Source organism: Bemisia tabaci, chromosome 4, assembly GCF_918797505.1.
Source record: "Bemisia tabaci chromosome 4, PGI_BMITA_v3".
Classification (NCBI taxonomy): Eukaryota; Metazoa; Arthropoda; class Insecta; order Hemiptera; family Aleyrodidae; genus Bemisia; species Bemisia tabaci.
The window spans coordinates 40,320,680-40,333,339 of NC_092796.1; the positions used below are offsets into that span (position 1 = coordinate 40,320,680).

The following is a 12,660-nucleotide window of genomic DNA, read 5'->3' on the forward strand; positions in this document are numbered from 1 at the left end:
ATCCCAATCAGTTCATGATCAGTCGACTATAGTTGTCAGCCATTGGACGCTCGGCCCTGAGCGTGAGCGTGTTCCCTGCACTCGACCCTAAGATTTTTCGCTCCCCAACAATAAAAACCAGGTAAATGGCGCAAAAAGTATTAATTTTTCTCCATTCTTAAATAGGTATACGTCTTTTTTCATTTTCATCCTTTCATTCTTACAAAAATAGCTTCATTGTTTAAAGGTTTTACTAATATCAATACACCTAGTATTGCTCACGCAACTCTCGTTCACTTTTCTCTTTTTATCATCCTAAGTTTTAGGATATAACACATGCAATAATATCTGTATGATCAATACCTGAATCTCACCATAAAGTTTCATTAATAGGTAATTCGACGGTTGCCATTTTTTGTGTCAGCGACGTGCGATGTCGTAGCATCAATTCGTTCCAAAATTTCAGCTTTGTCATTTTTTTCAAATTTTGAGATCGCACTTCTGTTGCCATGAGACTAAAGAATTCATAATTGACAAAGAAATTCAAAGGTAATAAAGGGATGATTTTTTTTAGAGGAAAAATATCGCATTCGACACTGATATCGAAACCGCACTCGAACAGGGGCGTAGGTAGGAGATTTCTCTGGGGGAGGGGGGCAGCCCCCCAGGACCCCCCTAGCTACGCCCATGCACTCGAATGTGATATTTTTCCTCTGAAAAAACCCTGCCTTCAATACGTTGAATTTCTTTGTCAAAGGTACATGAATTCTTTAGTCTCATAAAAACTGCGATCTCAAAATTCGAAAAAAAAAAATGACATAAGTAGCTGAAATTATGGAACGAATTGATGCGATATTTCGCACGCTCTGACACTTCGGGCCTCACGATTGAACACAAGGGAGAATTTCATGAGCGCCGCCGCCCGCGGCAGACTATGATCCTAAACTTAGGAATAGGAAGAAATAATTCGGATAATGACTGACGAAAGTTTCGTAACTGATGTTTCTTAGTCGCTAATTTCGAATTCGTCAAGTTGCCTTCATTTCAAGACCCTGACCTACTAATTGTGGGCAAGTTTATAGCACGTTGCGGCCTTACGTGCTGCCAGCGCGAAACGCGCCTTGACGCCTACAAACTTAAAGGGATACTTCAAGCATTGCGCAATGCGTGAAGTATCCCTGTTAGGTTTGTAGGCGTCAGTGTGCGTTTGTAGGCAGCACGCCACGGCTGTCCCGGCGCGGCGGGCGGGTGGCGAGCGATTTCTTGCGGGGAGAGCTCCCTGGCGAGGAAACTCGAGTATCGTGATTTTTTTTTTTTTTTTTTTTTTTTTTAATTAATTTATTTAATTTAATTAAATTACACACTGGTCATGTGCAATAATTAGTGAACTCTTGAACTCTCGACGCTCGATGAAGTGTGATAATGAAAGGCAGGTCGTGTGCCATGCGCGCTGCGGACGGCGCGGCGCCACTGTAACGAAACATAGGATTGCCCGGTCATGGACTTCCTCCGCAACTTCTTTCCGCTATATCCTTCGATCTTTATGGAATTTCAGGTCCAAACTATGTGTTCCCGAAGCATTTTCATCGCAGAATCTGATTTTGACCTTAGTTTGGTCGATTTTCACACGGAAATGCATGTTTTTGGGTGTTTTTATGAAGTATTGCTCAGGATAGTAGGAATTAAGGTGTATTCGTAGATTTTCTCTCCAGTTTCTCTCAACCGTTTCACTCCCTTTTCCAAAATTCCAAGTTAAATTTCACGTAATCTGAAGTATTTTTATCGTAGAATTCGATTTTGACCATAATTTTATCGATTCATCGACGCAAACATTACATCACATCAACATTAAGGAAGAAGTATCGGATACAATAAAATTATGCTTTAATATATATGATTACTGTGCAGTTATTTCAAAGTGGAATAATTAGAACGTATTGAAAGAATAGGAAATTAAAGTAAACCGTCAGTTCATGAAAAAACTCTATACTTATTCAGTATACGGTTCGCTATTAGAACACAGTTGACATAAAAAAACGGTTGGAAGGCCTATCTAATCATCTTATTCGCTGTCGTCCGTTCCGCCATCGTCCATCGATTCCTCTACTTCCTCTAAATCTCTTCGAGAAGGTCCTCTTCGAAGTTGATGTCACTGTCATTATTGCTATGATAAAGGACTAGAAGTGCAGTAGCCTTATGAGTTTTAAGATTTTGCGATTAAGATTTTTGCGTTTTTATTGATGTTATCAACCATATACAACTGTTTAATGTAAAACTGATTATTTGATGCATTTCCACTTATCTCTTCGATTGTTTTGGATGCCAGATTCAGGTGGCATGGCAGTCATCAATAAATGGTCTAGTAACAGTTAGGATAAAGTCCCCTCGTCGATCAATTTACATCTAATCCTACGATGGGAAATCCGTATTGGCCAGTTACGCTCTTCGTCGCGTCTTAAGCGGATGGAACGCAACCGCATATTTGCTGATGTTTAACACTACTATGCGTAGTCATTATTATGTTCACAATATTACTTAAATAAAACAGCTACGCCTTAATTCGCAGGGTGTAATAATTGGATTAAGCGCATCTAGCAACCTGCGATATTTGCTTTCGAGAGAGGCAAATTTCTCTAAGCTTACACCGAGGGGGGGGGGGGGGGTGTTATAATTTAGGTATCTTGGGCAGAGGAATGCTGGTCTTAAAACCATACAATATATATGAACAATTGTACATTTTCTAATTTTTTAGGAGGGACGTCCCAACGTACGCTATTGCAGGGTGCCTTGTGCCGTCTGCAAAATTCAATAAATTTCACGAATCTGCGCCTATCTGCAGCCAAATATGGCTGGTTATCATTCTCGAAGGATTACTTGAGCACGCCATATGATTAATTTTTCGGTGAAATGCGGTGAATTTTTTGAAAGCTTGCTTAAAGTTCAATTTTCATCTTTCTGAAGCGGGTAACTTTGGAGATACGTGGTAGCCTTCAGCATTGAGATAATTTAAATTGTGACCAGTGAAAAATGTTCTACAGAATCTCAAAAATAAGTTTCAAGCATCAAAATTTACATGGGTTCATCTCACAACAAAATATAAGGGTCGAATAGAGTTTGACGGAGAGAGACCCACTCGTGACGTCTGGCTTTTTCAGACGAAAATCAAAGAATTTCACGAATCTGCGCCTATCTGCAGCCAAATATGGCTGAATATCATTCTCGAAGGATTACTTGAGCACGCCATATGCTTACTTTTTCGGTGAAATGCGGTGAATTTTTTGAAAGCTTGCTTAAAGTTCAATTTTCATCTTTTTGAAGTAGGTAACTTTAGAGTTACGTGGCAGCCTTCAGATTTGACATAATTTCAATCATTACCAGTGAAAAATGTTCCTCAGAGTCTCAACAATAAGTTTCAGGCATCAAAATTTACATGCAATAACGGCACAACAAAATACAAGGGTCGAAAAAATTTTGACGAAGTGTGACAATTTCAGGAACAGCGGAATCTGCCACATTTGAGGAGCTCTAGGAAAAAATTGGAGGAAAAAAATTGAAAATACATGCTAGATTCGTATAGTATGAACCCTTAGGAACACTTCATGCCCACTCCGGATCCAAAATTAGCGACACCCCCATGTCCGACCTTTTGCCCATTTCGTTAGCGGCGCGGCTCATGAAATTCTCCCCTGTGCGCTGTCGCGGGTCTTATCTGATCTTTAGTATTTTGAATTTAGCGCGTAAACGCCGCGTTACGTCACCACCGGTGAGCCCGCTCTCTACCGGCACAATGTTGACACTAATCCTGTTGACCATGATTTCGTGCGCGTTGCGAGCAACTTCAAGCCGGTTTTTCACCCGTAAAGTGACTTTCCTCGCTCCAATCGTTTGCAGTCTTCCGATCTCTCAAGCCCTAAGCTCAGCCGTCATGGACAATTTCAAAAGTTTGGAAGTCGTTCCTGATGTCATCGATTCCTTACCCAAAGAACCTGCCGAGGTAAGGCTTCACCATGTCTTATCTCACTCCATTGATAAGAGGCAATGGAACCTCATTGTCATCTCTCTTCTCAACAATTCCTTCTATGAATTCTTCGCATGTAGGTCCCGTAGATTAACAGAGGTTTACTACACTCATTTGTGTTTCGAGGAAACCTCGGAGAACTTTCTTTGGAAAGTTCTGGACGAACCCTAGCGAGACAGGTTTCATCTGAGGGTACCCACCGGACTTTTCCTGCTTGCACAGGGTCTGCTTTTTATCACCAACGAATTCTATTCAGTCATTATTATTTGCCTCAGTCTTCCCAAACTGCTAATTACTCCCACTCTTGAGTTATTTACTCATAAAATTTGGTTGCTGCATTATTACATAAGCAGCCCCTGTCACCAGCATCAGGTTCCCTTATCTACTTTGTAACATGCTGATAAGGGTGCAAGAGGTCTTTCTAATTTTACATACTGATATCTGGAACTCTATCCAGTAACCCTGCATTGAAGGTCATGAACGTTCACTCAGAATGCAGATGTTGATGTTGGGATAGACACTTGCAGCAAGTTGGGGCAATTCGTGAAGGGCAAAGAGTAGGTACTTGCTTGCACCGTCATGATTCTGTAATTCTGTTAGTACACAGTGAGGCATGTTTAGGAGTTTTGTAACCGAGGCACACTTATTCGTTTTTGCATCATAAAGATTCTAATAATAAGTACCTTTCCTTCTACGTATCGGTGGTGAAACTGCAGGAATGTGCATCTCCATTGCAGTGTTTCCAAATCTCTACTACCATTTTGTTTTATTTAAGGAAAACAAAGCAACGCCATCACTTGAAATGTTTAGATATTTTTCTCCCTAAGGAGGAGAAAAACCTGGGAAGCTCATAATAAGAAGTTGAGTACTTTTTTATCTATAATTTAGAAAATAATGGGATGTCTGCGACATCGCAAACCAAGAGTCACGTTCCTGTATTTTCACCATTGATATTTGATTCTTACCTTGCACTGAAAGTCAGATCAGGCCTGTGAAGGCATGATATTAATACAATCATGATCAATTCATCCAAGTTGCAAAGGAATTTAAAATTAAAAGCTTACTCAAAGTCAGCCTTTCCCATTTTGTTAACTCCCCGAATTGAGAGTCAATGAAGTTTCATGATTCCTTTGCTCTTGGTAAAACGCAAGTGATTGACCCTCATGCATTAAGAACCTAAACTTGAAGTAGTTTGCAACATTTTCAATTTTGTCAAAACCCACTTTGCCCTTTTTACTATCGGCCTTCTCGTTACTTACTTCCCCCTTCCTGATTTTGATTCCTCAGTGATGGACTTTTCTTTTGTCTTGTCTTCAACAGGTTTCATACCCCAGTGGTGTGAAAGTGGAATTCGGCAATGAATTAACACCAACTAAGGTCAAGGACATTCCAACAGTTAAATGGAATGCAGAATCTGACGCTTACTACACCCTCTGCATGACAGGTAATGCATCCAAGAGTTTTTGCTGTAATATGTTGAGCGTAGGTTTTAGATCTAACCAAGTTTCTGAAGTGCAGAAAATTACATATTTCGGACTCGAATCAATGATGAGAGAACCAGAGTTGCCATTGAAAAAGGAAAGTTCAAAGTTTAAACTGCAAAGTGATTTTCTTACTTAAAAAGCCTGCGTTCAATTTCAGATCCAGATGCCCCAAGCCGAAAGGACCCCAAGTACCGTGAATGGCATCACTGGCTTGTTGGAAATATCAAAGGTAATGATGTATCCTCTGGAGAAACACTGTCAGCCTATGTTGGATCTGGCCCTCCACAAGGAACCGGTGAGCAAAACTTCATTACCGTGTGTTGTAAGAAGAAGGTTTTCATTCTTCATCGCACTTTAAGAGCTTCATTTTCAATTTTCAGTCCCTCAAAGATGAAATGAACACTCAATATTTTTACATACACTCAACAGTCGGTTTTCTTGTTGAGGTATAAACTGCCTAAATTTTATTCTTTCATTTGTTGTTATTTTTCTTAGGAATCAATTAGAACACGGAGAGAACATCCTTTTGCACAGTTCCGTTGCAAATTCTGGTTATTTTCTTTTGATAATCTGATAATAAGACTTGTCCCATAGCACTTAGGAAATGGCCTCTAATGGGTCCAACAATTTTGCTCTTAAAGCGTACAGTATTGCTAGCCTTGAAAAATTGTTGACAAATGAGAGTGGATAAGTCTTATCTATGAAAGATCTAAACAGTGGCAGGAATACAGCCAGTATTCATTCTACGGCTCTGAAAGAGCAGAAGGAGGGGGGGGGGGGGGTGTTAATTATTTTGTACACTCATTTTTCATAATTTTGCTTGCTGAAATTTTAACTGTGTTCTTGAAAAAGATTTCTCCTCTGTCAGACTTCAATTGTAAATCACCCAGAAATACTTATTTTAGTCCTTAAGCTCATGTTGAAAAGGTTCTTTTTTCTTGTTAGTTTTTGCCCTCGACCTTTATAAATGAAAATTTATAGACAGAAACTTTATAAGTAGATGTTCCTTTACACTCATTCTTATGAAATAATCTGCCAAAATCATTTCTTCCCAATGATGTACCTACTGCATGAGCTTATTAACAATTAGCTGTTGTTGTGTACTGAATTTTAAGGAATAACGAACTCAACTTTCCTCTTATTTAAGTACATTTGATTTACCTTTTATCACACAGTTACTGTTTGGTGCATTGGTCTTAAAAATGTAAATTGAATTATTTTGAAAATCTCTGGTATTCATTCATTAATTTTAATAATTTATGAGCTCATTTTCTATTTTGCAGACCTTCATCGCTATGTCTTCTTGGTCTACAAACAACCAGGAAAATTAACTTTTGATGAACCCCGTCTTCCTAATACGTAAGCATATCTTCTTTATTTCTAGAAAAGTTGATTATTGTTTATAGTCAACTGCTCACTAAATACACCAGTTCAGTCACTGTTGAAATTCGTTGATGTCAGGTTTTACGTTCCTTAGGACCTTCAAAGCTCATTAACCCATTTAAATTGAACTTTTCTCAAGCTTTTTTATTAACTCAAAACTGGAAAGCAATTTTTCAAACACTGTTTTTCCCCTTTAGAGTTCATGAACACATTTTCGAAAATGTAGCAGGGCTTCATAATTGGCGATTCAAAAAAATATTTAAAAAAGAAAAAAAAATCCCGCTTTTCTGAGGCTTAAAATAATAACAGCAAGATTTCTGGTGATCTGCAAAATAGGGAAAGTCAGAGATATCCAGAGTGGTTCATTTAAGCAGCCTGATCAGTTTATCTGTTGCAGGTTCTTTTAGTTGTAAAGTTGGAACTTTTTTTAATTTAATTTTTTTTTTCGAACTTTGAAATAAAAAAACTCAAGAAAACAACGCGACAAGGCTTGCATTGTCGAAAACTTACCCTGAAAAGAGATCTAAACTTCATTGAGACTGCCATGACAGTCCAAAATGCTGTATTTCCATCTGTCAACTCTGCAGTCACATTATCTAAGAAAAATTTCTTCTTTTGTGGATAGGCAGACCTAGGTCTGCCTAGGCAAACCTAGGTCTGCCTAGGTAGACCTAGGTCTGCCAAGCACCTCGTTTGGCAAACCTAGGATTGCCTGAAAATTTTAGGCAGACCTAGGTTTGCCAAAAGTGATTTTAGGCAAACTAGGTTTGCCAAACGATTTTTTTGGCAAACCCCGTTTCTGATTTCTACCGCTAAAGTGACTTTACCGGAAAACTTTTTCTACCGCTAAAGTGACTTTACCGGAAAACTTTTTCTACCGCTAAAGTGACTTTACCGGAAAACTTTTTCTACCGCTAAAGTGACTTTACCGGAAAACTTTTCTACCGCTAAAGTGGCCTTACCGGAAAACTTTTTCTACCGCTAAAGTGACTTTACCGGAAAACTTTTTCACCGCTTACTTGGCAACAAGGGAAGCACTCGTGAGAAAAATTCGGCGGCGTTATCAGTGGACATTCCAATTAGATGACAGGGAAGACAAATTCTTGTGGATTAGGTGCGAACGGTAGCGCACCAAACACGCTTCGCGGAACGCGGCGTCCACGGAGGACAGTGATCAGTGTTTTGTTTTTGTGCAACGGAGTAATCATGGCTACCGCGAACGTTAATTTTGAACTTTTTTTACGTAGTTTTATAAATGAAGATAGTGAAAAAAACCAATTGCATGTTATTCCCAGAGAACAGTACAGTGATCTGATAAATGAAGTGAAAGCCGCGAGAAGTGCTCGGAATAAAACCCCCCAACAGAAGAGACGTGTTAGGCGGTTTAATGTTATTGAAATCGGGGGTATAGAAAAGTTGGTGAAAGCAACGGGAACCGATGACATTGTGTATTTTGTTCCATTGGAGGAAGTATACGGAACAATTGAAGCGACTCATGCTGCTATTGGACACGGAGGTCGAGACCGGTTGAAAGCAGAGCTTGGTAAGTTTCGTAGTTAACCATTATTTTTATCAATTTTTTTTTTTCTGTTTATTTTCTGTTTTTATAGCACGAGCCTTGACGTATTCTATATGGTAATTTTTAAAAAAATAATGAACTATGTTGGTCTCAGATTTATTTTAATTTTATTATGTCACTTAATATTATTGATTATCTCACTAATTTGTTCGGTAAATTTTTTGTTTTTTTTTTTTAAATTCGATGTAAAAATTAAGCGCCGCCAGTCACACTCGAACCGTGGACCTTTCATTTCGCAGTCGAGAATCCTACCTCCGAGCTGTCGCTGCTTATCTTACCGATCCACGATTTTCACTGTACTTAGCGGCACATGCAGCGGACAGCTTGTCTCAAGGCGCGAAAATAGGAGAGCGACTGGGTCAAGTATTTTCCCATCTATCTATCGCGGGAAAAATACTCGGCACTGGCTGACTTGTTTGAAATTACTTGTCCTTGTTTTTCTGCTTTCAGGTCGCAAATATGCTAACATTACGAGACCTATGATCGAAAAGTTTCTAGGGATGTGCGAGGTCTGTGCCGGGAAGAAAACCAAACGAAAAAGAGGACTCGTGACGAAGCCCATCCTGCACAAACAGCTAAACAGTCGCTGCCAGGTCGATCTTGTGGACATGCAGAGTCAAGAAATCCAAGGGAAACGGTTCATCCTCAATTATCAAGACCACTTAACAAAATTTATTCAGCTTCGAGCCCTCTCGCACAAAACAGCTGAGGAAGTAGCTGCGCACTTGAAGGACATCTTCTTAACTTTTGGGGCACCGTGTATCCTTCACAGCGACAACGGTAGGGAATTCGTCAATAATATTATTAAGTGCATGAAAATACATTGGCCGGAGTTGCAACTGGTCAACGGTAAGCCGCGCCACAGTCAAAGTCAGGGATCCATTGAGCGCGCCAACCAGGACGTGGAAAATATGTTGGCGGCGTGGCTAATTGACAAAAAGACGAACCAGTGGCCCGACGCGTTACCTTTCATCCAGTTCATGAAAAATCGTGCTTATCACGCCGGTATCAGAATGAGCCCATACGAAGCATTATTCGGAATGAAGCCAAGAGTTGGTCTCACTACAAGCAGTTTGACGCCGGATATGTTGGCGAATGTTGAGACGGAGGAGCAGCTGGAGGAGTTATTGGCTTCCTCACAGGTCAATGAAGAAAATGACGAAGAAAACGACGAGAATGAACCGGTGACAACTTCCGCCGGAAACACTACCCAGACTCAACCACCTCAACTTAGTCCAGTCACAACTTCCGCCGGAAACACTACCCAGACTCAACCACCTCAACTTAGTCCCGTCGCAACTTCCGCCGGAAACACTACCCAGACTCAACCACCTCAACTTAGTCCCGTCGCAACTTCCGCCGGAAACACTACCCAGACTCAACCACCTCAACTTAGTCCAGTCACAACTTCCGCCGGAAACGTTTGCCAATCGTGCGGTGCTGACTTGGACACAACAGAAGAAAAACCGGAAGGCGAACATGAAGTCTTGTGCGGCAACTGCGCGACGAGGAAGAACATCCGAAAAGCTCGGAGTCAGGCAGCTGCTGGTTTGGAACAGCAAGCTAAGAAGATGCGTCTGCACTCGGACAAAACGCATCCGCCAGCGAAGGTCGGCGACAACGTAACAATACCTATACCAGACGTGGACAAGCCTCGTGCTTGTTTAAGAAACATAATCGGCGTAATTCTCGACAAAAACGAACACGAGTTATACAAAATAGGGACCAAAGACGGCATCCTCCCTAAAAGGTACTGTCGGTCGGAATTCGACGTGTGCGCCACGGCCTTCATATCGGTCAGTGAGGTGCCAGCCGAAAAAAAGGTTACGGTACGTGCGGCCGCAGCCAGTGTTGCTGGGGGTTCTGCGCAGGGGTTCGAAAGGTGCAACTGCAAAAAAGGTTGCACCTCAAACCAGTGTAAGTGCCGCAAAAATGGCAAACTGTGCAACTCCAAATGTCACTCCAGCCTCAGCTGCAACAATAAATAAATTTCCTTTGAATGTACTTTTCCTCTAAAAAATAAAAAAGTGACAAGAAATCTATAATGATTTCGAATTGCATCAATTGTGTAACGTTTTCCCTCATGCCCTTTTTTAAGCACTTGTGATATTATGATATTATGTTAAAAAAGTGACAAGGAATCTGTAACGATTTCAAATTGTATCTTTTTTCAAATTGTAATTGTAAATTTTGCATTTTTTTTCCAATTTTTTTTGCTACTCAGATTTCTCGTGCCCTGTTTTAAGCACTTGTGATATTATGTTACACTGTTATTCAGCCTCACCTGTGATTCTTTTATAATAAACCACCGCTCGCCCCGGTCTGCGTGGGGATAAATAGTTGTTTCTCATTGAATTCGTACTGTCACTTTAGCGGTAGAAAAAGTTTTCCGGTAAAGTCACTTTAGCGGTAGAAAAAGTTTTCCGGTAAAGTCACTTTAGCGGTAGAAAAAGTTTTCCGGTAAGGCCACTTTAGCGGTAGAAAAGTTTTCCGGTAAAGTCACTTTAGCGGTAGAAAAAGTTTTCCGGTAAAGTCACTTTAGCGGTAGAAATCAGAAACGGGGTTTGCCAAAAAAATCGTTTGGCAAACCTAGTTTGCCTAAAATCACTTTTGGCAAACCTAGGTCTGCCTAAAATTTTCAGGCAATCCTAGGTTTGCCAAACGAGGTGCTTGGCAGACCTAGGTCTACCTAGGCAGACCTAGGTTTGCCTAGGCAGACCTGATACTGTTTATGCTATGTTCTTCTACTATGCTTTTTTTTGGCAGATCCGGTGACAACCGTGGGAAGTTCTCCATCAAGAACTTTGCAACCAAGTACAAGCTGGAAGGCCCCGTGGCAGGCAATTTCTACCAAGCTGCATGGGACGAATATGTTCCAATTCTCTACAAACAACTCGGGGCTTAATTTCTTTTCTAATGGCTACAAAGCTCACCTTTTCACCCCGCCAGTTTTCTCAGAAAGCAACCGTACCACCGCTTGTAGTAACAAGTTCTAGAGCACTGTCTGTCTCATTATATTCTGTGCAGTTAATCTAATCTTCCTTTAAAATGGTGAGAAAGCCTGAAAGATTCTCTTTTTACTGGAACATGAGGTGTATCCAAAGGATTGCCTAATAGATGAAAACAAATTAATTCACAAAGTTTATGTCCTCTGTTAGAAACTTCTTATGGGAGCTGAAATTTAAAAGTATTTTATCTTAGTTTTATCATGTTTTTAAGTAGGTTGTTTGGATATTCAATTCTGGTTATTTAGTTTTTAAAATGCTTTCTAAAATTTAAGCAGTGCTCAGACCCATTTTAAACTTATCTTGTGGGCCCCACATATCTTTTTAAGATCAAAGATTTTGAACTAACATTATATCTTCCACTCATTTTCAGGATACTCATCTCATGATTTTTAATCCATAATGTTTTTAAAGTGTACACTGTTCTCAGATTTAGCAATTTTGTATCCCCCTCCTCTGAAAATGTACCCACAGGAGCATATTTTTAAGTCTGATTTTGTCTGAACAATCATTGATTGAATATATTTTTAATTTTATAGCATTCAAGTGACCCTTCATTTTCATTCTCTTGCATGCTGTTAGCTGCTTTCTGAGTTGTACTGTTGGCTGCTGCGTATAGGAATGCATTCACATTGGAGTGTTGCAAAATCTCAGCGGACATGTTATTTTCTAAATTAATCATTGGTGGATCTTTAGGTCTGGATACTCTGGGAAGGTCTCTCATCATTATGAATGCAAATTTCGGAAATTTTCAGAATAATTGGAAAAATGGTTTGTCTATGATGAAATGGAGTGGTTACAGAAGTCTAGAAACTCTGTATTGTAAGCAACTCCGTCTGCGCACCAACCGATGGTAAAGACCAAGTCCAACAGAAACGCACCAGATTGCATCTACTTGGAAGGAAGAAAAAAAGGTTTTAGGTTTTATTCCACCATAAGAGCTAAAGCTAAGGACAATGGGTCGGGTTACCGAATCGTGTTTTGATGCTTGATTCTTGCAGATCAGCTAAAAATAACAGGATCCTTCCAAACTGCAACTTTCTACGTCCAATATTAACTGAGATATAGCCCTTCAAAAAGTCGGGTCTTTCAAGTCATCCACCGCGGTAGTGACATCCTTGGTTTCTTTCTCCTCTGTCCTATCAGTAATGCAGAGGGCGCAATGCGGAAATTTAACGACATTTAAACCAACTCAAGAAACAGAGGGATTTG

At 40.1% G+C, this 12,660-nt stretch overlaps 2 protein-coding genes across 2 annotated transcripts; both read left to right on the top strand.

The window, feature by feature from the left end:
* Positions 1-11,989, top strand: LOC109031487 (protein D2). The gene is made up of 6 exons (XM_019043016.2): positions 1-121; positions 3,714-3,973; positions 5,318-5,441; positions 5,639-5,776; positions 6,765-6,840; positions 11,210-11,989. The coding sequence occupies exons 2-6, from the start codon at positions 3,767-3,769 to the stop codon at positions 11,346-11,348; spliced, it is 684 nt and encodes a 227-aa protein (XP_018898561.1). The 5' UTR covers positions 1-121; positions 3,714-3,766; the 3' UTR covers positions 11,349-11,989.
* LOC140224372 (KRAB-A domain-containing protein 2-like) lies at positions 7,992-10,688 on the top strand. Its single transcript, XM_072299049.1, has 3 exons — positions 7,992-8,407; positions 8,894-10,272; positions 10,668-10,688. Exons 1-3 carry the CDS (start codon positions 8,071-8,073, stop codon positions 10,686-10,688), a joined length of 1,737 nt encoding a protein of 578 aa, XP_072155150.1. The 5' UTR covers positions 7,992-8,070.
* Positions 11,990-12,660: the final 671 nt, after the last annotated feature.